Source organism: Hippocampus guttulatus, chromosome 15 (genome assembly GCF_054856545.1).
Source record: "Hippocampus guttulatus isolate MCC_2025c chromosome 15, RoL_Hgut_1.0, whole genome shotgun sequence".
NCBI classification, from domain to species: domain Eukaryota; kingdom Metazoa; phylum Chordata; class Actinopteri; order Syngnathiformes; family Syngnathidae; genus Hippocampus; species Hippocampus guttulatus.
Genome location: NC_141275.1, coordinates 12,011,590 through 12,036,840, shown reverse-complemented (window position 1 = coordinate 12,036,840; position 25,251 = coordinate 12,011,590). Strand labels below are relative to the sequence as shown.

Here is a 25,251-nt window from a genome sequence, read left to right as displayed (position 1 = left end):
AATTAAGGGTTTGGATTTGAAATCCCAGCATCATTCTTGCATGGGGAGGGGGAACTGTACGGTATTTCATCTAATCTGGACATGCATCTCTGTGAGCATCATTCTCTGAGCTGACCTTTTGACAAGAAAAAACCCCCCCCACCCTGCGCTCACCTTAGTTGACATAGTTGCAGTCTCTGTTGGGTGGAGGTGAAATCCTCTTGTCCCCGCTCGGAGGCAGCGGCAGAGTAAAATCCCAAAGTCTTCCCGTGACAAAGGATCAGACGGGAGACCCTTCCCACCTCCCCTGAGAGGGGAGGAGGTGGCGGAGGGGAAGGGAGTTGCAGCCTCGGTGTTACTTTGCAGCATCTGGCATCTCTGCTGCCCTCTATGGTGGTTCAAGACATTGCAGAAGCGAGAACTGAATTATGTCCAGAATCAAAATGCTGGGGAATCGCTGAAACGAGTGTATCATCGTGATTTACATCAAGGAGGGAAGTTTGCTTCGTGTATTTGACGTTACGCAGATGATTTACTTGTCAAGAATAAAGTGGTCTTTTTTTTTTTCAAGAAATGCAATACTGCGGTCCGTAGCAAGAGATGGAAAATACACCTGGCGCGTCGAACCGTAAGAAAAGAACTCCCGCTGATCTCTGTAAAACAAAAGCAAGCCAGAGTATGCGTTTGAGTATCGAAATATGTTGGATTGTTGTTTTTGCGCGGTGTGTGCAGGCAGGGGCTGCCCTTGGCTGCCTCATAAAGAGACCAAAACGACTCCACTCCCCCTTCGTGACGTCCAGATAAACAGATGGAGTGTAAACATTTCAACTTCAACTAGACTTTGCTTGTGTCGAGGGAATAGGTAAAAAAAAAAAAAAAATCTGTAAAAAAAAAACAACCAAACGAAAACAAAACAAAACACATGATGGCGATTGCCTAGATGAAATGTAAAAACTGTCAAGGAAAAGGAGAGAGTTTGAGAAAACCGTACCTCAGAAAAATCCCCCAATTCTCCCGGAACTACAGCTTCGATGACATCATGGGGAGGGTGGTGGGGGGGGGGGGGCTGGACAAGATGATTGCTTCCAGACACAGACCTTGGATCTTTGTCTTAACTTCACATACACAAACATGAATTTGTGTGTGCTGCTGATACATTCTCGGAAAATAGTTACGGAGGGAGCAGTTTTCAGGTGACGTATCTGGCCGATTTGATGCCATTGTCAAGGTCCACAAGTGCTCCAGTTGTGTGCGCTGCAGGTTTTAAGGCCCTCTTGGCCTATGACCCCTCTAAGTGGGACTTGATGCCGTTCCGATGAGACGCTGCTCCACATTTGCTTCCAGAAAACAACATGTGGCGCATTGAAATTATGTTTTTAAAACCATTGATGTGGTTTTGCCCTTTTGCCTAATTTTAGCTCCCTGCATTGATACGTCCTCTTGACTTTATTCGCATTCATACTAGCGCCTGCATTCCACACACGGCCACAAAGACGCATTGTTGCATTCTCCCCATCGATTGTTATTTATTTTTTTAATATATATATAATATCAGGGCAATAAAACAACCCTCATTTAAAAATGTCACTCTCTTGCCTACATGCGCAGATGTGTTTTCCACTCATCATGGGAATGTTACACCTCCAGACAGTCTTGGGGAAAGATTTAAGTCCAACCATATGCGCAGTCATTTAAAATTCTGGTCAGATGCCAAAAAAGAAAAACAAGTCTAGTGGAGGAGGAAAAAAAACGTTCTGTTCAACGACATTCAAAAAAATCTGTTCTGTGTATTCTGCACATTTGTTTGGCATGGATCATAGAATTCTAACTTGCTCAAAGTTCAGTGTACAGGGTGTCACAAAAGGTATTTATCCCAAATCACAATTTCTTTTTTTCCTCTTCCCAAGTGAGCCTTAAACTTGACTTGAAACTTGAAACCAGGTCGGGGTAAGTCGGGAGGCTGTTGTATCATGGCAATGTTCCCTGTCAGGAACTTTCGGATGCTCAGGGCGTTGTGAGCGGGCGTGTTGTCATGGTGACGCAGCCACGAGTTGTCCTGCCAAAATTCTTGCGTATTGACGGGATCTCTTTTCGGGTGTCCTGGCTGATGATCTGTCTTATGTTGAGGAGGAAAAATTCATCGTCTGTTGCATTCGGGTTTGAGATCTTTTGTCATGCTGTCTCGGTACTTTTCTGACACACCTTTCGAACTGGTTTAAAAGTTCATTTCGGTTGCGATCCGTTTAGTTCTGTAACGTCGACAGGCTCGCTGTTGATTGACACGCTTGACCACTGGACTGCAAATGATCATTTTCTCCGGCGTCGTCTGTTTTTTCTTCGTCGTCTTCCCGGGCTCTGCGGTCTTGTGCCGCATTTCCGCCCGGAAATCCGTTCAGCCCTCCGCCCTGCGCCGCCGATATGTTGCAGTCGACGCCGTGCTGCTTAAGTGTTTGCAAAGCTGTGACGTTGGGATCTCGATGCAGGCCAAAGTCGAGGAGTCCTCCGCCGTTGTGCCTGTGTGACGTCGACTGTACTCCTGTTGGCAGAAACGGGAGCCATTTTTGACGCTGTGTGATATAATGCTCGTTACCATAGCAACGGCCTTCACTCCGTTTCGGACGTGAAATTAGCCACATTTGACGCATTATGCAATGTTCGTCAATCCTGCCGTGAAAGATGAAATGGATTCAAAAGTTTGAGCAGAGAATGATCTAAATCATCTTAAATCTGTCAATGAGGAGTTGGGGTGGACACTTTAGCTGCTTCTTTATGTTGGCAAGACATTTTGGAACTGTTTTATGTTTCCAGCTTTGTGGGAACAGTTTCGGTAAGTTTTCTGCTCCACGTTGACCCCCGCCGCCCCGCCCTCACGCTCCCAGAAAATCAAATTGGACTTTTTTTTTGGGGGGGTGTTTGATTTGAACCACTTCAAACATCTCCGTGCGGAGCTAGAACAAATTTTGATCCAAAACTAGTCCCTTGTACTCTTTTGGGTAAATAGGCAATTTCAATTCCAGTGATTATAAGGGCCTTGCGTCCTAATACCGAATTGTTTTCCATCATTGTGATAATTTACTTCAGCGTTATTTGCAAATTAAAGACAGAAATATTTTTCGCCCATACCTCTGCGCCTTAGACACTGCGGAATAGCTAAAATGATGGTGAACAGGACAAAAGCCGCAGAAGCTCCCGTGCTCCATCTCGACCTCGGCATACTCCGCTCACTCAAACCTGCCGGGCGACTCTTTTCAGAATATTTGTTTGCCTTTCTGGGTTCATTTAAAGCCGTGCAGTGTTGTACTCACTTATTGCCGCGACGGTAATGTTGACTTTGGTCAGAACAATGAGACGACTTTGCAGACCCGTGAAGGTGCACGTGTACGTCCCGGAGTGCTCGTCGCTGTCGGGCTTGCCGAGCAGAAGGGAGCCGTTTCCCGACGGAAGTCGCTCCAGGTCCACTTGGGCTCGGCCCTCCCACGAGTTGACGGTGTGGCCGTTTCTGCTGTCGTACCGCAGGATCACTGCGGTCTCGCCGGAGGAAGCGAAGCTCCAGATGAGGGAGAAGTTTTGAAGTCCGTGTGGCGCAATGCAGGGGATGCGCAGCATGCGCCCCTCTTCCTGTGTCATCACTGCAAGACATTTGACCTCACATTGCTATCCGTTGACGCGATCATCCTTCATTATGACAAGCGCGGCCCACCTTGATTCTTCCGAGAGGCGGTCCACACTTGGGTCTTGTCCGCTGACACAAACGAACAGAAGAAGGTGTAATCGGAGACGTTCCCCCGAATCCGAAGTGTGCTTTGCACATTGAAAAGTCCCTTGTGGTCCGTGGTTTTCGTGGTGACATTTTCCAGCTCTTCCTCTGCGGAGGGGGGGTCGGTAGCCCACGTCACCTGGGGCAGCGGGTAAATGTTGCTGGAGGAACATGTGACCGTCTCATCTCTCAGCTCCATGATGACTGATTGGATCGGCGCTTTGGAAGAAGATAGAGAATTGAAAACGGATGAGCACCTATCGGGTCATAAGGAGCCAGAATGGTGAGTCTTGTACCAAGACGTTTTTGGACAAAGATAGTTGAGGAAAGCCCTGTTTTGGTCCAGAAACCTCATCCTGACTTAAACCCCATCAAACACTTTTTTTGGGGTGGATTAACTATAACATCGATTGTTTCCGAGCGCCATATTTTAAATTTCATCCCAGAGCCTTCCCCGGCAGCAGTAAAATAAATCTCCAACAGAGGGCGCTATTTGCCCTACACTGCACTCATTAAGCACAATACATGATCAGCATTTATTTCTTTTGTTTCACAACAGTTTCATTAGATTTAGCAAAAAGAGTCAATGCAGGGGCCTAGTAGTGGCATCGCTGCGATGTAAATATATTCTCGAAAATGAGCCAAAAAAACAAAAAATCGACTGACCCTTCACTTCCAGATTTACAAAGAGTTCCTGGTTCCCCTTCCGCGTGCTCGTGTAACACTTGTACCTGCCCTTGTCCTGAACTTTGACCCTCCTGAGGAGGAGCGATGCGTTCCCATTGGGGATGTGAGCGTTAAATAGGCAAGTCCGCCCGCTGAAATGTTTATTTTGCAGTCCAAACTGGTCCTTGTTGTAGTAGTAGCTGTGGACGGGTATTTGCTGCTTGTACCAGTGGATCACCACGGTGCCGGGGGGTCGGAAGCTGCAGGGTAGGAGGCAATCGTCGTGGATGATGCAGGAGACGTTGGCGTCTGCGAGGACGAGATGAGCGTCGTTTAGCGTGCAGGATCACGTCGCTAGAACCCGCGTTATCATTTCTTAACTCATTCAGTACCAGCCAATTCGAGACCAAGTCTGAAAAGACGTTTAAAAACGTCTTTGGGAGTGAATGAGTTAAGATTGACATCATCTTTCATGAAAGTCACATTGAAATCATCCGGCATCACATCCGGCATCATCCATCGCTTGAACGGCCGAGTGCACATTTACCGGTGACCGTATTGTTTTTATGTTGCGTAGGACGAGACGTTGACGTTACCTTTTGAGAGCGTGGCGAAGAATTCCCCCAAGAAAATAAGCAGCAGCATGCCGGATGCCCGCGTCCCTGCCATGTCTTGAAGTAATGTGAGAACAATCGCTGCGGTGCAGTGAGTTGCATCGACGCGACTCGACTTTACATCCTCCGAAACACGAATGCAACACTGACTAATTAACTCGGCGGGTGAATGTTTAACAAGCTCCGTGTGAATGCTCCATCACGCGACACCCCGGCCTTCCAAATGTGTTCCCGTTTCACGTGAACGCTCCCGCCGACACACCTGCATCCCTCACGAGAGCATACTATTATTAATTCAAGTAGATATCAAACCAAACAACAGCAACTAACAAAAAAAAAAACATCAGCACAGCAAATGTTACTTAAAGTGCAGGTGGAACTTATCCACGGTTAATACAAAAAGTCTACACACCCCCTGTTTCAATGTCACGCGTCTGTGATTAAAATCATGAGAGCACATGGACTCGTTTCAAAACGTTTCCCAACGTTAATGAGACCTTAAATCTGTTTTAAAAAATTGAATAAAAAAAAATTCATCAAATCAATAGTGTGGTTGCACAAGTGTGCACACCCTCTTACAACCGGAACGTCGCTGTGATCGGAATTCATTCACATTCAGATTCATGTGAGATTGGAGTAAGCATACACCTGCCATCATTTAACGTGCCTCTGATGAATCTCAAATGAACTTCAGATGTTCTAGTAGGCTTTTTGGGCGCGGGGGGGGGGGGGGATTCTAGCAAAAGCCAGACGTTTTTGTGCTAAAAACAGCTTTCCATTTTGAACTGCTCATAATTCCTTCCACCTTGTCCAGTTGAAGGAAGGCATGCTGCCACCACCATGCCTCACCCGTATGAGCGCTGTTCTTTTGGTGATGAGCGGTGTTTGCCTTTGTGCCAAGCGTACGTTTTGGAATTCGGGCCAAAAAATTCAACCTTGGCTACATCGGACCGGAGCTCACCCTGCCCCCCCAACACGCGTTTGGGAGATTTCATAATACAGTGAAACCAAATTGGCACTTTTTGCCCATAATTCCGTAATGTGAGTTTGCCGCAAACACAACGTTGGTCATTTATTCGTACACGCGTAACCTTAAACAGAATCGCATTTGTTCCCCCTCCCCAAGGTGAAAGCGGCTCATATCCCTCATGTCGTCGGGCCGAGCCATGCAAATGCAACGTTTACAGAGGTGGGCCAAACAAACATATGCTGACATCTGTCCCCTCTGCTTGGGATCATTCGCATCCCACCCCGATGACAAGAGTGCATCTGGAGGGGAAAATCCCGTTGTCTGTAAAAGTAGGCTACAGGCTTTTTTATTTTTTATTTTTATCTCTTCAGAATGATGATGAAACCACTGGTTGTATTATCCCCGCTCCCCTCCCCGCCCTCGGCTGCCTCCAGTTTGTAGGTTACCGAAAGATTTCGCCAACCACAGATAAGAAGATTAGGGAGGAATTAATGGTATTCCTTTGTCGTTATTGGAATAAATTGATATTTGGTTTTAGACAAGAGGGTGGAGACTGTTAAGGTCAGCGGCGAAGCACGTTCCGGCAAGAGATGCAAGAGGACGGATGGCACATTTGACAACCAAACTCAATCAGGGGACTATCTGGACTCATGTATAGCGCTTTTGCCGCAGATGAGAGTGCAGGACGGTGCGACCATGATTGGGCGTGCGCAAGCCACAGCGGAATGAGCGCTGCCGGAACATGGACGTGCCAGTAAGGGACGGGGACTGAGGCTTCCATCGGAGGGCAGGGGGAGGACGCTCGGGCGGTGGGGGGATCCTCTAGCGTTCCCAGCACCGCTTTCACCATGAGAGCGGTCCTCCTGGCCTTACGACTCCTGTGCTTCGCCTGCTGGTGGCCTGTCACGCAGCTGAACGGCAGCCACTTCCCCAGCAAGAGGAGACACAAGGAGCTCGACCTCGGAGACGTCAACAGACAAAAACACGGCGGGTGAGCTCAAGTGTGCTTCTCTGCTTTATCTTCATTGATGGGCTGTCTGTTGGTGAGCTGTCGTTTCTTTTGGGAGGGTTTTGGGTTTCATTCCTTTGGTTCAAAAACAGGGCATCATTTCAAAGTGACAGTGTACAAACGAATATGATTCCGTTACCGGTTGGATGTGTAAAGTCAGAAAGCTTCCCGAAGTAAACGCAGATTATTATTATTTTTTTAATAACCACAAACATTAATCGGTCTGCTTTCACGAAGGACTACAAAAAAAAAAATTCTGCTGAAATCCTGAAATTCTGAGTATTGGGCCAGTTTTAAGGGACACGATTGGCAAATTTTTTGTTCTACCTCTACAATTTTTTTAGGTTAGAGTAAATATCACTTCTTACTTTGCATACATGCTTTCTTATGACCCTCCAAAAAATATTGTGGCCTAAACATGACCTAAATTACAAATGAATTCTGATTCTTTAAGATGAAATCTCGGAGTGATTCCGCCAAAATTGCTTCGCTAAAGTTGCCATAAATACCTGAACCTATTTGTTTCCCTCCTGCATGCATTTGATTGATAAGTAGTCTGTCTGTAGTGTATTTAGATTCTTCTCACATTTTCTACATCTTAACATGAGTACTAAAAAAAAAAAAATTTAGTAAAATATCCATGCATGGTTGAATGCAGAAATCGTTACGGTCGCATGCGACCATGAATTTGTCAAAGATCTTGACTCCTTCCATCGTTGACCCTGGTGGATAAAGTTAAGTGAGGCCTTGGGGTTGGTTGATGCCAGGTGAGAGTTCACATTTCGAGTCTAATTTTGTCACAATTATTTGCTTGATTCCCCATAACAACACAAGCAAGACAAGCCAGTTGAAAAGATGTTTGAAGAGCTTCCCAGCAAACGAGGAACTGCCATTATTTGGATCACAAGCTCTCTTTTTAATCACACAGCTCAACTCCAAGCAGTGGTCAACGAAGTCTCCACCAGATGTCAGTTCAATGAAAGATAAAGACCGAAAGAGATTTTCTGTCGGCCTCAGCCCTGTTTGTCCTCTTTGCGTCTTAGACGAGTGGACCTCAAGATGAAAAAGCTTGACAGCACAAAGTCGTTGCTCATTAAATCGGAACAGCTGCTTCGAATAGAGGACCACGATTTTGCCATGCGGCCGGGCTTCGGAGGTAAGAACCACATATTCGCTTTGTCCGTCACGCTTTCTATACCTATGCGCCCCCCCATACCCCCCCCCCCCCCCAACCCGCCGAAGACCGATCTAGGTTACTGTGCTGTCCTTGCTATTACACCTCCCCAAAAAGCCCTTGGTGACCTAGATAGTCTGCGTGAGACAATGGTTGCAGACAGTAGTGCAAATCAAATCATCTCAACTGCGCACCTCATCGCGGAGCCTGATGTGTCGAGGCGATTGAAAAATATCAGCCGTATCAACAGCACACACGTCGAATACGTTTGCCTCAAAATGGCCCCAAAATGGAAAACGAGTAAGAAAATCCAAGTCAAGAAATGCAGTTTTGTATTTTCCTTGTCTTTAACGCTCAGCTTTGGGTGGTCCTGGCTATATCGTTGGCACTTTCCATTGACGTTTACGACCCCGCATGCTAGCAAAACATACAGCAGCCAACCACAACATGACACGCAAATGAATGAGATCCAATACAAACAGCTGTATAAGAACTATTCTGCCAAGAAAAAAAATTACAAAACATGAATGTTACATTCATCAAAAAATATAAATTGTCCATATACATGTGAATGGACGTTTGTCTCCATATGACCTGCGAGTGACTAGCAAGCAGTCCAAAAGACTTGCTACCTTAGGCTTCATTTTACCCGACAAACAGTGAAGGAAATATCGTGATTTACAGTGGCCCTAGAACTGTACCACCTCGTTGAGCTGAGCGTAGAGCTGCGCTTACTATTTTGATTGCCAAATTAGTCACATAGCGCGGCGACAAATATTAGGGTAGATCTGACAAGGCCTATTGAGCGGATCCTTACAATATCATCTTGGACAAGATGTTTTTATATTTTGCAGTGGTCGGTGGCGGCTAGCCGATATACAATACGGTAGATGCTATTCTGTTGCCTAGCGAAAAATCCTATTCAAAGCCATCAGGTGAAATCAAAATGTATATACACTAATCCCAACGTAATAAACTACTTTGGAGTTCTGTAAAATCTTGTTATTGCTTGCCGCATCTTCACACTATAAAGTTATAGTTGACCTTTTAGCCATTATATTGCGTCCTGTTTTATTGTATGGAACCAGCAATATTTATTAGGAAAACCAAGCCTATGGTCCGCCGGGTATAATCCCTCCTTCCCTATGCTATTGTAATCGAGGAATGATGCTTCTGAGTGGTTATTGTCATTAGGTAATGGTAGCGATTGGACAGGATTCGTATACCTCACCTCGGACATTTTCATCATGGCGCCACGAAACAATAAGGTAATAAACGTACTGTTTCGAATAGTACCATATAGCTGCTTCCGCGTGTGACAGCTAACCTTCCCGTATTGCGGCGCAGACGGTTAAGATGGAACTTGTGGTTGTGGTTCTGTGAAGTTCAAGAAATGAACATACAGTATATACTCATTGGCCACTTCATTATGTCCCGGATTGTAAGTGGCTTAATGTTATAAAATGTCTTTGGTGTCCTCATAAAAGAATGAAATTGCTCGCAAGCAGTATGCCGGTGTTTGCACGCACACTGGCTCTGGCAGTTGATTGATTTAAAAAAAAATAAATAAATTAAAAAAAAACAGTGTCGAAGTCTAACCAATATACATCTGTGCCACTAACTCATGTACCGTAGGCACTAATATACAAGCGTGGAAATAAATGTAAATTTGTTAGAGTAAGCTTGATGTATCCGGGGCATTTGATCAGCATCTGTCAGTCAAGACTGTCCTAGCGTCTTTACTATATGACAGGCGCTGAGCTCTGAGCTTACCAGTCATGATTACCTAACATGTCGTTGTCCCTGGCCTCTATGTCGCTATAGTGTGGATTACACCTTCTCTTCCCAGGCCGATCGGGGCCATAAAAATGCGTAATCCGTCATGGATGTACAGATGGTGAAAACATGGCGGGTGACATCATCATGACAACGTGTCATCCGGCTGCCGCTGAACCCTGATGTATGTTGACTTGTGACCTTTTGTGCCAGGTTCAGCCATCCCCGTTGGCATCGACGTCCAGGTAGAGAGCGTCGACAGCATCAGTGAAGTAAACATGGTATGCACGACGCTTTGGGAAGTCTTCCTCTGCACTTGAAACCAATGTACAGGGTTGTGCTTTATAACGTTTAGGACTTCACCATGACTCTGTACTTGAGGCATTACTGGCAGGACGACCGACTGGCCTTCCCCTCCAGCAGCAACAAGAGCCGAACCTTCGACTCGCGTCTCGTGAAGAAGATCTGGGTGCCCGACGTGTTCTTTGTCCACTCCAAGCGCTCTTTCATCCATGACACAACCATGGAGAATATCATGCTGAGGGTTTTTCCTGACGGCAACATCCTCTACAGTGTCCGGTAAAAAAACAACAACAAACAAACAAAACCAAAAAAAAAAAAACAACATTACCAAGATGACGAAATCAACAGGACTGTTCCTGTTCCAACAATATTGTCTGTGGGCAGGCTTTGCACATTCCTGATATCCATTTCAGTCCCTCATGTTGACAATATGGCGCCACAGACTGCCCCAGCAGATTGTGCACAACGAATAGCAGTAATTAGTAATTGAATGGGCCATAAGATCAGTAATGCGGTTGACCGTGTTTTCGGATTCACGCTTTGCCTCATAAATTACACACCGAATGGTCAAATTTAGTCACGGGATGATTTTAGCAGGGGACGGTGCGACGACATCTTTCCTGTTTTTGTGTCAATACATTTCCGATGGAGATCTGATTAAAGGCACCGATTCAAGATAGTGATATATCACTTGTTAACGTTTCACAACAAGAATGTTTAACGCAGTCCTTTATTTATTTATAAATAATGCAGGAATCAGCAAGAAAAATCAGACGTACTGCACACAAAAGACTTTCCATTTCAAAGCAATGAGGGTTGGCTTAATTTTTTTTTTTTTTGCGGCGCCGTCAGGCTTTTAGATATTTTTAGCACCCTCACTAGCCAGTCGGCCAGAAGCAAAGAAACAACATGCTGCCGCATGTCGTCGGACAGTCATGTCTTTGTCTTTAAACATTTGGTGAAGCAGCAAGTGGCTCATTATCCAAGATTTTTCTCGGACGTCTTGTTCCATATAACTGTAAACAATGCTACGTTTGTGATCACAAGTTGGCTCGGTTGACGATGCTGGACAGCTGCTGCCGTGGTAGAAGACCTCATAATCTGTATACATTCAAAAACAAAAAACATACTTTCCATATGCGTCTGGTTCAATGCGGTTTATCTTCTAACTTGAAAGACAGTAATGAAAAAAAAATTAAAAATCACAGCCCATACACGATACTGTTTTATTTTCGACGTAATTAAGGTGGTGATTTTTACCGAGCAAAAGAATCATGTATAAAATACCAGCAAAAGTAACTTATCCAATGATTACCTATTCTGTACAAATTGGTACGACGGGTCAGTTCTCGGCCCACCAGACGCGTTTGGTCCCACTGTTGCCATCATGAGAATTTACTTCTTGTAGTTTGTGTGTTTCTTTAACTGCGAGTTTTGCTTTAGGATTACCGTGACAGCGCTTTGCTCGATGGACTTCAGCAGCTTCCCTCTCGACACACAGAACTGCTCTCTGGAACTGGAGAGCTGTGAGTATACCGCAAAGTTTGGAATGGTCTTTTGGAAATGTGTAGCCTTGTTTATCGTCATTCTCGCATAGAATACGGTCGCGACATCTACTGTTAATTCAGATCAGACACTGTCCATTATATAGTTTTCTTTAATGACGGCTTTAAAGAGGATTATATTTCCCTTCCATACTTTGTTGTTGATCAAACTTGCTCTAAGTGCAGCACGAGTGAGGATTTCCCTCCATTTAGAACCTTTTTTTTTTCTTTTAAATCTTGCTAATCTTTGTTAAGGGTCAACATTGCATGAATAAAACATGTATCCTAATCTCAGAGGAGAGCCAGGAGTTCCATTTTCATGCACTATTCTCTTCTCTGAGAACAGCATCCAAGAGAGGCAATATGTGAAGTTCATCCTTGTGCTTTTTTTTTCCCCCTTTCTTGAAGATGCTTACAATGAGAACGACCTGATGCTGTACTGGAAGAATGGGAATGATTCATTAAGGACTGACGAGATTGTGCTGTCTCAGTTTTTTGTTGAAGATTTCCAGCCTTCTTTTGGGCTCGCCTTCTACAGCAGTACTGGTTTGTGGAATTAACTTTCGAAATTAAGAAAAAAATATACTGTATATATATATTTTTAAGCAATATATGATGTCAATACATGGTGTTGGTTTGAACTGTCGCTTTTTGTTGCTGTCCCACCCCCATGTTTTATTTCTTTAATGATCCTCAGCCTTTTTTTCCTTTTTTTTTTCAGGATGGTACAATCGTCTCTACATTAATTTCATCCTCAGGAGGCACATATTCTTCTTCATGCTGCAGACATATTTTCCCACCATGCTGATGGTAATGCTGTCCTGGGTGTCTTTCTGGATAGACAGGAGGGCCGTGCCCGCCCGTGTCTCCTTGGGTACATCACATTTTTCATTATATATTCATAAACTTAAATGTTTGAGAGTTGTTTTTTTTTTTTTTATTCAGAGGATTCTAAATACATTGATTTAAAAATAGTCAAGTGAGTTCTGGATGTGAAAACACTGACTGTAATGTTCTAAAAGTAATGGAAGTAAATGATGTAAAATTGGTCGCCTCAATGTAAAACATTTTGGTTTTGGGATAATCAAATGTTCTCAGAAATAATGAAATAAAACAAAAATATGTGTATCGAGCACATGCAATGCACTAAAGTCACCCTCGAAATATCCATTTTCACATATTTATTTGTTTATTTTACAGCGGTAGTCCTCACAGCGGTTTACCCACGTCAGTTTAGGCTAGCGTCTGATTTAGGCTCGTACGCTAAGCTACTAGTATTGGTGATGTGAAGCGGATTGGTTTGTGTTGAATAATATGTAATGACTGAATAGTTGTTTATGTAACGGGGATTCATTATTGGGCACACGCTCGAAACGCAGTGTTAACGCTCAATGCTGCTCTCCGTTTTAAGTGCTTGGCCGCCATCTTGTGGCGTCTATGCACAATTACAACCCCCTTTCCATACCATATGAAATACAGTAGTTGGGATTCTCTGTTTAATACAATGCATGCAGTAATCTACAAGTAATGGCCATTATTTATATCTCATTTTTTAAAAAACGAAAAAAAATACAATTCATGTTTTTTAGAACGTACGTGGAAAAAAACACAAACACGTGCACAGAGTTTCCAAGGTATCATATAGTGAAATAACTTGTGCTCCCCGCACGCAGGCATCACCACCGTGTTGACCATGTCCACCATCATCACCGGCGTGTCCTCCTCAATGCCTCAGGTGTCTTACGTGAAAGCGGTGGACATCTACCTGTGGGCCAGCTTCCTTTTTGTCTTTCTCTCCGTCATCGAGTACGCAGCCGTCAACTATTTCACCACAGTGGAGGAGATGAAGAAGCTCAAGAGGGCACAGGTCGCCAACGCTCCCACTTTGCTGACTGGATTTTTTTTATTCCCTCCATAAATCTCGTGCGACTTTTTTGACCCACACAAAATCATTTTTGCACCATCTGGATTGACTGCTTGATCTCGAAACGTAACCCCGCCTTCTCTTGCCTTTGTCGTTACAGATCCCGGCGTCCTACAACGCCACACAGGCCATGGCTTTCGATGGCTGTTTCCATGACAACGACATTGACCTGACCTCTTTCCCCGAGGTTTCCAGCACACCGAACACAGAGAGGAACGCACAGTCACGAAACTCCACTGTGTCGGCCCCCCCAGAGGGTACCAGGCTACGCCGCAGGAACCCGTTAAAACACAACCTCCGTTTCATAATGAGCAACAGCTACATGATTGACTCCTACTCCAGGGTTTTATTCCCTCTGGCCTACCTGCTCTTCAATGTCATTTACTGGAGTATGTATGCGTAACACACTCTCATTGCAGGTGTGTGTGTGTGTGTGTGTGTGTGCGCGCGTGTGAAAACATCACAGTCATAGGATTTTAACTTTTGTCTGTTTTATTGTTGTACAAAGCTTTTGAATCAGATGATTATTTCAGTCTTGGGATTGTATTCCGTTGCTTAATTGCCGCAGAGTAAAATGCATATTTATTGTAAAATATCTCTAAAATGAAAAGTAAACGTATGCAGTGTTGTTAATGTTTCTTTTGTTGTTTTGGATAAACAGGGTCCTCGGTTTACAATATACGGGATTAGGAGTGACGTGTAGTTTGCAGAGGTGTCAAAAGTACTCGCTCGCTTTTACTCGAATTGAGGTTATGTACAAATATTTGTGTTAAAAAATACTCTGGTGAAAGTAGCACGAGTACTCATCAATTCAACTCCTTTATTTTTTTTTATGTAAAAGAGAGAAAGTACGGACCGAAATGTGCTAACATACAAGCATAAAAAAATGTTTTACTCATAACCAACTTGATAGCGTTCCACAAAACTTCTCATCTGATGAAAATTGTTTCTTTCTTTTATTGCATTGTGACTGAAAACACACTTTACCGACATGTTTTTGTGTTCAGGGGCACTCAGCTGAGAGCGTTGACTGTTTCTCAAACTTAATAAGTGGGTAGAAAGTAGTTCAAGCACAGTTTTGCAGTTAAAAAAAAACACATTCAGAAAAGGTGATGCTATGCTAGGCTAGGCTAAATGGCTCATTGTAGACGGAAGCAAAAGTGTTGTTTGCTGGTGACAGTCACGACAAGCAGGTGCACACAATGGTAATTTAGATGATTTACGCTCGATTTCTTCTAACGACTCTGTTTAATCTCTTGTTTTGTTGCCCTGGAAACAGGCATGTGTCACATCTTCCCATCGAAAGTACCCTGGTCGGGCTACCACGCAAGGGCACGCCCTCGAACTCAACACAATAGAAACACGTTCCTTCAAACAAACATGTTGAGTGATTTTCCCCACCCGCTCTTATCTAAATGGAAAGTTAATTCAGTTTAACCTTCCTTGGCTGTGGAAGCAGTGAGTTTCCATGTTTTGCGAAGTCAACCTTTTCATGCCGATGACTGAGTGGGCGCGTCGCAGAAGTCGCCGGCGTGACAGACTTGATGTAAACCTGCTAACAAGAATAATCACCATGGACGTCATCAATCAAGTGACTTGGATTTTTCTTTCACAGCTTTGAATATAACCCGACGGGAGCTTTGTAAATCTTTGTAAAATGTGCGTGGCATCATGGCATTTTCCACAGGATCTTCTTGGACAAACGCAGATTTAACCGTCATCAGGTAACATGAGTTTTCTTTCTTGAAGGCGCTCGCTTAATTCCCACCATCAGTTTGTTTTCATAATCGATGTCGTGCTTTAATTTCGGGTATCCAGATAAACATTTCTTCGCCAACTTTAGAAAGTGCAGGTCTTATTTTAGATAGACTGGTAATGGGTGGCCGATTGTCAGAATAAAGCGCCTGCACCGAGTTGATGTTTGTTTTCTGAAGTAATTCATTTTGTGCGGATCTTTTATAGTTAGAGTTGTTATATGTCGATATGATGGCAATATTGGCAGTTTTTTGGTCAATTTGGGTCACTGAAAGGAAAGTTTTACTCTTGACTCGAAAAGGTGAAGGAAGCTCCGGTGTTTAAATTATCGTACAATATCGGTGCGAATCTGGTGATTTATTTCTCCGTCCAAAGTTTTATTAACTAAAACAAGAGAATGATCATGACGAAAATAAATAACACAGACAAATGACATATTCCACAAAGGGTTACAACCATTAGAAGCACCCCGCAGGTGTGATTAAGTTGTCTTCATTACTCACCCTATTCTCTGTTGTTGTACAGCACATTGTGATTGTCAGGTGGAGACCCATATCCAAATTTGGTCAATTTCCTTTTTTTTTCCTTCCCGAACCATTGGTCACTCCCCACATGGGTCCACGAAGATTCCTTTTATACACTGTTGTCATTTAATGAGGATGCATGTCATTGATGTTTTTTGTACATTGATCTATTTGTGATGTTCCAGAGTGAACAAGCCAAGTTCACAAATACCAAAGGTCATCCACCTGCTCCTACTATTCACAGGTAAAGTCACAACACAAAATTATAAATAAATAAAAAAAAGGTCAAATGAGCAGCAAGTTTAGTCAGTCAAAAAGAATACAAATGTTTTTTTAGAGCCGCATTGATAAATAAATGCTTCTGGTGATTGATGGCAAATGCTGCATTGTGGTCTATTTTTAAGTCCCGAATGGACACCATAAATCACTTGTCATGTTGTACACACATTCAAGCATTCCATTCTATTTCTTTAGGAAACCCGTTGTTCCAGTCAGAATACTGTCTGCGTGCATTGTGCAATGACAACCCAAAAGTCCAGCAGATTCTTTGCAAACACGGAGAGTCTAACGAAGAGAGAGAAGAAATGACCTCACACATTTGGAGTATTTTTGATCAATCCAAAGTGCTCTTTTGATTTTAGGAATATAATAAATTCGAAACAATATAAGTCATCCCATGTATGGGGGGGGGGGGTCATTTTCTTCTTATACTGTATTGTGAATGTAGATTGGAGATGTGTCTCATCTTGACAGCTGTTTTGATGTTGACGTCAATGTTTTATCCAGCCAAAGTCCATTTGGACAATGACAATTGAAATGCAGACAATCCAAGTAACCTCACCCTAAAACTGGACGCACTCAGCATCCCCAAAACAACAACAACAAAAAGAATGTGTTTGTTTGTGTGGAACATCCGAAAGTGAAGTCTTAATTTCAGTGACATCGTTGAGTCATTCCCAAGAATAATGCTAAGTACGGTATCTGTTTCCTCGTCATGCAGGTCTCGCTTCCTGGACTGAACCCTCCACGACGCCGCCTCATGTGACTTCAGGTAAGCTTGCACACTCACGTTCGGCATCAGTGGTATAACCTGTACTCGGGTGTTGATAGATGACGCCGGCAGGTGCCGGGTATGACATGTTGTGCGTGTGGCTTCTGATAGTTCCAAATAAGGCCTTACAAAATGCTACTACGACCTTCCTGTTTCAAAGTGCTCATGAGAAAGGAGAGGTTTTACTTTAGCCAGCTGCCTAAGATGAAAGAAGCTGGATTTAACAACGGCATCAATTTTTACCAATTTAAAATCGCTGTCCTGTTTAAAACTCAATAGAATAGACACAAATTGTACTCAAGTAAGTTAGTGTGACTGAGGTAAAAGTACGTAGTCCTCGAAATGAGAGTCATTATTTCGGGGAGTATTCAGGAGGAGAAAAAACCCTACTCGCACCGAGTAACTGATAAGCAATGTCTGATTAATTTATTTTAGCAAGTACCACATGAATCAGCAGCAGACAAAAATACGAAATAAGAAAATGCAAATTGTAATCGATTGAAAGGCGAGAAGCAGAAAACCTTTGATACAGTATAAATTGCTGCTCCGTTTTCATTTCATTGCCTTCTCTCACTGCAGAACACTACTTAGTAGAAATCGCTATCAAAGTGACGGGCCCTGCGAAGAATGAATCGGAAATTGCATCCTGGGTATGTTTAAAATGATGTATTGTGTCAAAAACAACAAAGCCCCCCCTCCCAAAAAACGGTTCTGTTCCACTTCTCAGCTCCAGGATGTGTTCCAAAACAATCTGGGAAGCTGTGTTTTTTCCCACACGGAAACCACAGCTTTACCACCTCCGTTGCAAACTACATCGGCAAACTCTTCAGCGGGGACGACGACGACGACGACGACAAACGAGACTCATGGCACCAACACAACCGCAGCCACTTTTAGTAACACGTTACAAAGCAACACCACCGCCGCGGCTACGACCGCGTTACGGAACACGACCGCAGCCACGACCATTTTGCAAAACGATACAACGGTAGCCACAACTACACTACAAAACAATCCGACTGCAGCGACAACCCCAGCTGCAGCTACAACAGCAATGTCTGACACAACTGGAGCAACGACCAGTGATGCTGGTAGCAACACAACAAGGACTATCAGAACCAAGAGGGCAGAAAAAATGCCCAACTCAAACAATGCACATTTCATTCAAAAAAACATTCTGAGGTATGTCATAATTTTTTATTTTTTAGTTCACTGGCATTGGTCTTACACGGTTTTGGTGATCATATTTCTATTATTCTTTTCCAGGAACTCGGGTGGCTTATTTCAGGTTTGCAGTCTCGCTCTCACAAGTACTGTCGTTATTTGGCCCGATCGTGTTAATTTGCATTCATGTCTTATCACAGGGAGTTGAAGTTTCCTGTGCAAAGAAGACGGAAATAAGGTATCGGTTTGATTGAACTGCATGTAACATTCATCATTTTTTTGAAAACTTGAAAAAAAATGTTCTTTGTAACCCCCCCCCGCCCCTCAAAAAATATATACACCAGAGTGAAAGTCTAATTTCAGTGCAAAACAAGAGCGGTATTTAAAATCCTTCCCCTTCTACTGATAAAAGTCGTGTCGTTCCTAATGAAGTGTCCACAGTGAGAATAAAAGTACAGAAAGTCGTCTTCTTGATCAGAAAGACCAACTGCTCGGCGGTTCTGGCGCTGAGGCAGAAGGCGTCGCCGTGTTGCATCCTCCAAACAATCTGCACAGCCAATCCAACTTCCTCTGACATCCACGCAGTGCCCAAAAGAACCAATCTCTTGAGTGAGTGCTCCAAAATATTTTTTTATTGTTGTTGTTGTGCTTTTTTTTTTTTTTTTTTAACGTAACTTTTCTATGTTCTCATTAACAGGTCCTCTAAACGATGCCTGCGGCAGTGATCACCTGGATGAAAAAAGCTGCGTTTATACACCAAATGCGAACAATTCAAAATGGTAAAGCAGTTCATTTCAAGCGCTGTGGATTTTCCCTTTCGGTCTCCTCGTCACTTTTGCGTCGGAGACATGAACTATGAATGAATGGCAATTTCATTTGACAGTGAAGACTCGGCGTTTGCCGCACCTCCGTGTGCTACAGGTGAGCGCCGACATATTCCTGATTATAAGTTCAAGGTAAAAATGTGGCGGTGCAGCTAAGAGGAGCGGTGTCTTCCAACTGCGTCTTCCACAGCGACCCCAAATGTGACGACCGCACAACCAAACACGGCCTCCGGTAATACGACATCATCCCCTCACGTCTCCACCGTCTCACCTAATGACACGGAGAGCCAAGCCAACGCTCTCCTCGAGCTGTCCGCCAATGCGTCCAGACTTAACTCCAGCCAGGTGGATCAGCTGGTGTCTCAGTTGGAGGACCTGTTGGCGGGCCCCAATATCAGCCTGGCACTGGCGAACACCACCGTCCACATCGTCAGCAATCTGTTGGACGCCCCTGCAGAGACACTGGCGAGCTCCTACAGCAGGTCGCGTTCGTGTTTTATGCCATGATTTATTTATTTGTGTCATTGTTTGATGTCAGTTATCTCATTTTTGTACAGTAGCTTGTTTGGGTAGTTGCATATCGTGTCCAGCAGGGGGCTTTTCATCGTGGGTACCGTTTAGGGGCGAAAAAAGGAATCTGTTGTGCCAATCTTTTGCTTCCCCCAAATAATGAATTAAACGTTCTTCTTGTTTCTTCATCAGAATTATAAGCATGGTTGATACGGTGGGCCTCAAATTGGTCCTTGAAGCAGAAACGGAAACTCTCTTGTCGCCAGCTTTGGCTCTGTCCGTCAAAGCGGTGGATGCAAGTAATTTCCAACAAGTGCTTTTCTCCATCTCCGACCCCAGCAACGCACAGGTATGGTACTGCAGCTTTAGGAAGAGCTAAGGGACATGTGATTAGACCGCCAAAGTTCCAATACGTGACGGTAAAAGAACGTCTTAAAATAAATGTTGTTGAGCCAATGAAATACTGTTGGCGCAAAAAAAAAAAAAGAAGCTCTCTGCAAAAACGTGAGCGCAACTAAAACTACAGACTCGGTATTTGAGTTTTTTCACGGAATACATTCTTATTCTTTCTCAAGTAAATATTTAAAGGGCTAGATTTGATTTTAGTCATATTAGTTCAAATCATCCTAATCAACAGTGATTGTAGCACGATTTGCAGTTACGGGACTTGAATAGGCCGACACCTCTGATTTGACGTTTTATACCAGAAAACAAATGCTGTGCCGATCAATCCTATTTTATGAAATGGAAAATTTCAATGTTAAGTCCTCGTATGCGTTTATTTAGGAAAGTGGTTCAGATTGCACGATTGTCTGCGTCTTATGTGTTTTGTTGTGTTATTTTGACTTCAAGATGGCGCCGCGAGAGTGGCCGCCTTTACAGCAGCTCCTATATTTTGTTCTTCTACTTCTTCCTTTCCTAACTTTGCTGCTGTGAATTGGCAATTTCTCCATTGCGAGACTAATAAAGGATTTCTTATCTTTAAGGTCCGAGCCGATCCCAGGTTTCCAAGGAGTGTGAGGAACAACTCCTCCATCCCTCAGGGCTCCATCACGCTACCCGCCTCCCTCACGCAAAACCTCACCTCGGAGGAGCAGCGGATGGCCTCCAGAGTCCACTTCAACTTTTACCAGAAAAGCTCAGCATTTCAGGTCTCACTCACTCAACAAGTACCATACACTGGTGCATCGCAATGCACTGGAATTTTCCGGAAAGTGCTGCGTGTCCTCTGTCCACGTAGGACGCATCTTTAGGAAAACGTCGACTCAACAGCGGGATTCTGGGAGCGAGTTTGGCCAACTTGACAGTCGCGGGACTTCGGGAGCAAGTTGTGATTAGCCTCAGGAACGTGGAGCCCATTCCCGTCAGTGTTTATCTTTTAAAGACATTTTTTTTTCGTCCTGTACATTTACTGGCTCGAGGCGGCACTAATGAAAGCCACGCGAAGCTACCCCTCAATGAAAACCATACATCTGCAAATCTGTGATGAACAACTTCTGTTTTTGCCTTCGCTAAACTCCAGGCTAATTACGTGGCGACATGCGTCTTCTGGGACTTTGCGTTAAATGGTGAGAGTTTTCCTTCAAAACATCCATTCGGACGAATGCGGCTATAACGCATGAATGCGCGGTCGCTTTTCTTCCGCTGGCAGAGCGATCCGGCGGCTGGAACACAAACGGCTGTTATGTCCACAACAGCACAGACGAGGTGACAGTTTGTGGCTGCGACCATCTCACGAGTTTCTCGATCCTGCTGGTAAGCCTGCGTTTTGACTTTGACCGATGATAAGATTGCTAGTGAAGGCCAGTCATCTACTTCATTCGGTACGCTGGCGTCTGCGAGAAGAAACTTGTTTCGCTTTTGATTGAGTCTATCATAGAGTTATTAAGTTCACAGTATCTTTATGTAGTTTTCTGTGGTAGAACTGAGCTGCCTCATATTTATATCTGGTACTGGTGATCATTAAACGTGTGATGGCAATGAACATATTTGGATCAAGTCATCAAAGTTGGTTTTAAACCAGGAATGAACTTGAGTCAAAACCATTTTTTTTCTCTTTTTAATTATCGTGGTCCAAATAATTTTCGTTGCGAGATCCCACTTTTTCCAACTACATGTATAACGTTGCCTCCTCATCCAGGACCTCGCCAGGGAGCCTCTAACCAGTCGAGTGAACGCCACCATTTTGACCTTCATCACATATATCGGCTGCGGGATCTCTGCCGTTTTCCTGGCATTGACGCTCCTCACATACTTGGCCTTTGGGTGAGTAGTGAGTGCCGCAACATACCAGCGGTGGGCAAGTCAGGTGACCTGCCGTTAAAACCTCAACCCTGATATTTGTTCCATGACATTCTTAAAAAAAAAAAAAGGATTCTCAACAGTACAGCTTCCAGAAGTGTTTGTGGTGGTCAGATATTTTTTTTTTTGGGAGCGTTTCTCAGACTAGTCGGATGACTGATTTGCCTCAGCGGGCCGCGAGCCATCCCAAAATAGCATTTTAATTTTTCCATCCTCCGATTCGTCGGCCAGGGCAAGCCGAGCGCACGGAACACATCGGTTGCGCTGAAATCGAACAGCTGACGAATAGACCGCTTTTGTGTGAAACCGTTGCAGCAAACTGCGCAAGGACATGCCTTCCAAAATCCTGATCCAGCTGTGCGTGGCTCTGCTGCTCCTCAACCTGGTCTTCCTGGTGGACGCTTGGCTGGCTCTGTACCCGGACGCCGTGGGCCTATGCATCTCCACCGCTTGGTTCCTGCACTACTTCCTGCTGGCCGCCTTCACCTGGATGGGCCTGGAGGGCGTGCACATGTACCTGGCCCTCGTCAAGGTGTTCAACATGCACGTCCCGCGCTACATCGTCTGGTTCTCGCTGGCAGGCTGGGGGGCGCCCGTCATCGTGGTCATCATCGTCATCGCCGTCGACAAGGACAACTACGGACTGGTGTCGTACGGGAGATTTTCCGACGGCACAAGTGATGACTTGTGAGTCCTTTACCCGCCGTCTCAAATATCTCCTCATACAATCAACATCGCCTTTCGTCCAAGAAATCCGTTCCCGTCTCCGACAGCTGCTGGCTAAAAAACGACATTGCCTTCTACGTGGCGGCGGTGGCCTACTTCTGCGTCGTCTTCCTGTTCAACTTGATCGTGTTGGTGGTGGTGCTGGTCCAGCTGCAGAAGATCAAGCGGCAGAACCCGCACAACTCGCAGCACCGCTCCACCGGCCAGGACGTGCGCAGCGTGGTGGGCGTGACCATCCTGCTGGGCCTCACCTGGGGCTTCGCCTTTTTCGCCTGGGGGCCCGTCAACCTGCCCTTCATGTACCTCTTCGCCATCTGTAACGCCTTGCAAGGTGAGACGCGGGAGCTTCACCCCCAAAACAAAGACTTAATTGTCTTGCGATGAAAACTGCACATTTGGAAATGTGTTGACCGGTGTCATTTAACGCTTGAAACCCACAATTCAAATCACTCATCACCTTTCCCGATACAGTGATACTCCTCTACAACGAAACCCACATGGGCGAAAATACCCCCTAGTGTGAAAAAATCTTTATGCATTAACACCATTCCTACTCTCCTGCCCCCCATACAATGAAAAAAAACCCCCTGTTGCGTTATACGAAATCTTTTTCTCTGCTCTTTCCTCGCTAAGAGATTCACTACAACTAAGTCAAACCCACAGTGACCTCTACTGCTTCGTTCGGAAACGGCAACAGAAACCACCACACTGGTTTACACATGCGCAGTCATCCAGGAAGTATTTGTTATTGTTAGTTTCAGACACAGCAAGAACGTTGCATTGCTAAAATGGCTACAAAACTGACCTTTGGATGTCAAGTAGCCAAGACAAGAAGAGCTCTGACGCTGTAAAAGAGGATAAAAGTGATCAAAATGAAAGACACAGGAAGCAAAATAAAATACTTTATCCACGAAATTGATGTCAGTGAAAGTGAATGCTGATCGTAAGTTTCACAATTTCTTTCCCTCTTTTTCTTTCTACACTGACTATCTGAAGTGTCAAATAAGTGTATACTAATACTTATGCACTATTGGAATAAAAAAAGAAGAGTACACATATGTTTATGTGCGCGTGTACACATACGTTTGTGTTTACATCGAGATCAAATTTGCTGCAGTGAAAAACCCCCTGTTGTGAAAAATTTCTTGCTGCAAACATGATTTCGTTGTAGAGGAGTTTCACTGTAGATGTTGGCTCACTCGTAGCTCAAGGCACCACTGTTTTGTCGTAACCGCCTAGCGGGGAAAACTCGTGCCGCTCGCGTGCGTCTACACTAAAATGCATCCTCGTTTGCAGGTTTCTTCATATTTGTGTTCCATTGTGCGGTGAAAGACGTGGTGAGGAGGCACTGGCGGGCATACCTCTGTTTCGGAAAAATGAGGCTAGCTGAGAACTTGGGTAACATTTTGAGTTTTCCCAAAAGTTGTTCAGTTCATACCTGCTTGCTGTAAAGTCAAAGATTTTAAAGTTGGGTATGAGATGAGACGCGTGTAATAACTCAGCTCACCGGAATTTGTCCCGCTTTCTACAGAATGGAGTCGCACGGCAACGCAGATGGTGAAGAGAGCCTCAGTGAGCGGACCGCCGTCCAACAACTCATCGGCTTTCCTCAGTCACAACTTGGAGCAGACTCACGGCATAGGTCAGCTAGAAATAAAAGTTCACCGTCTCTTCTGTGGCTTTCCCGTTTTTTTTTTAATGACAGGGATGTTTTGCTTCAGGAAATCCGTTGGAAGACAGAATCATCACCGCTGACGAAGAACCCAGCGCGGACGTCGTTCTCGACGACGGGGAGCAGAGAAGCCATCAAATGCCCTCACGCACACATTCGTATTATACTTAAAAAGCAATATTGCCAGTTTTTTAAAAGACCGTTTTTAAAATATTTGCGCTTGTCAGGATCCTTAAAAGCTGAAACGCCCACTTTGTTCTTTCGGTGTTTGTGACACAAACACATGCATTCATCCGTGAGGATTCGTTCCCCAAAAGTATTCACCGCCAAAGCACTTTAGGCGTCAAGAAGATTTGGAGCGAGCACTTTAACCTTCTCACACATTCTATTTTGTTCATTCCTGAACAAAGGATATTTGTTGAAGAGGATTTTTAAAAATGTCTCAAGCTGACAGGCTAATTCATGACATTTCCCATTGTTCTTCTTTTCTTTGCATTCACTTTATAAGGGCCCTTTTGGTTCCTGTATATTATAGCCAATTTTTCCCCTCCACTAAAGACAGTTTTAACCAAGCGAATCCAGTAATGACCATTTCATCATTCAGCTTTGAAAGTTTAAAACAATCATAGTTGTAAAATGTGACTGAACCCTGCTGGTATCGTTGCAGCTCTTCCATCACAACCACATCAAACGAGAATGGAAATGATAACATGCATTTTACTGACTTCCTGTTCTTTAATAACCAATTAACATCTCACCCAAAGTCAAACCCATTGGGTTAGTGTGAGTGAATCGCAGCTCCTTGTTTTTACTTTTTTAGATGCTACTTTTTAACGCTTGTGAAATTTTCATGACATCACGTCACATTCTTTTTCAAAAATACAGAGGCTTTCTTTCATTCAAGTTGATTAAATATTTGTCGTGGGAGAAAAAAAAAATAGTCCATTCGCCCAAAAACCCCCCCATAAAAAACAAATAGCGAGGGAATAAATAAATGCCACCAAGTGA

The 25,251-nt window shown here is 44.2% G+C and overlaps 3 protein-coding genes across 13 annotated transcripts in view; 2 read left to right on the top strand and 1 right to left on the bottom strand.

The window, feature by feature from the left end:
* Window positions 1-438, bottom strand: part of LOC147193899 (pleckstrin homology-like domain family B member 2) — an 11,865-nt gene extending 11,427 nt beyond the window's left edge. Inside the window, exon 1 of one of the 3 annotated variants that reach the window (XM_086131515.1) lies at window positions 154-438. The gene's annotated coding sequence lies outside the window, so the exon portion shown is untranslated. The remainder of the gene's footprint in view (window positions 1-153) is intronic. The other 2 variants (XM_086131517.1, XM_086131516.1) reach the window with 2 other exon arrangements.
* LOC147193898 (gamma-aminobutyric acid receptor subunit rho-3-like) overlaps window positions 1-15,156 on the top strand; it is a 21,412-nt gene extending 6,256 nt beyond the window's left edge. The window contains exons 3-13 of one of the 8 annotated variants that reach the window (XM_086131523.1): window positions 6,659-6,977; window positions 7,924-7,962; window positions 8,039-8,151; window positions 10,159-10,226; window positions 10,301-10,524; window positions 11,692-11,774; window positions 12,201-12,338; window positions 12,514-12,666; window positions 13,466-13,659; window positions 13,817-14,105; window positions 14,996-15,156. In XM_086131523.1, the coding sequence (XP_085987649.1) occupies window positions 6,835-6,977; window positions 7,924-7,962; window positions 8,039-8,151; window positions 10,159-10,226; window positions 10,301-10,524; window positions 11,692-11,774; window positions 12,201-12,338; window positions 12,514-12,666; window positions 13,466-13,659; window positions 13,817-14,105; window positions 14,996-15,153 (1,602 nt within the window). In that variant the 5' untranslated portion in view covers window positions 6,659-6,834 and the 3' untranslated portion in view covers window positions 15,154-15,156. Of the gene's footprint in view, window positions 1-4,654; window positions 6,978-7,829; window positions 7,963-8,038; window positions 8,152-10,158; window positions 10,227-10,300; window positions 10,525-11,691; window positions 11,775-12,200; window positions 12,339-12,513; window positions 12,667-13,465; window positions 13,716-13,816; window positions 14,345-14,995 lie in introns of those variants that run through there. The other 7 variants (XM_086131522.1, XM_086131521.1, XM_086131527.1 and 4 more) reach the window with 7 other exon arrangements.
* LOC147193897 (adhesion G protein-coupled receptor G2-like) lies at window positions 15,134-25,251 on the top strand. 2 transcript variants are annotated; one of them, XM_086131519.1, is made up of 23 exons: window positions 15,134-15,262; window positions 15,332-15,440; window positions 16,181-16,239; window positions 16,996-17,046; window positions 17,626-17,696; window positions 17,774-18,228; window positions 18,313-18,334; window positions 18,411-18,448; window positions 18,689-18,819; window positions 18,908-18,989; window positions 19,094-19,131; window positions 19,225-19,516; window positions 19,737-19,893; window positions 20,531-20,695; window positions 20,785-20,907; window positions 21,067-21,112; window positions 21,196-21,299; window positions 21,685-21,809; window positions 22,161-22,532; window positions 22,619-22,902; window positions 23,868-23,969; window positions 24,103-24,213; window positions 24,293-25,251. In XM_086131519.1, exons 2-23 carry the CDS (start codon window positions 15,388-15,390, stop codon window positions 24,412-24,414), a joined length of 3,003 nt encoding a protein of 1,000 aa, XP_085987645.1. In that variant the 5' UTR covers window positions 15,134-15,262; window positions 15,332-15,387; the 3' UTR covers window positions 24,415-25,251. The 2 variants fall into 2 exon arrangements, with proteins under 2 accessions (XP_085987645.1, XP_085987644.1); XM_086131518.1 differs by lacking the exon at window positions 15,134-15,262 and having other exon boundaries at window positions 15,292-15,440.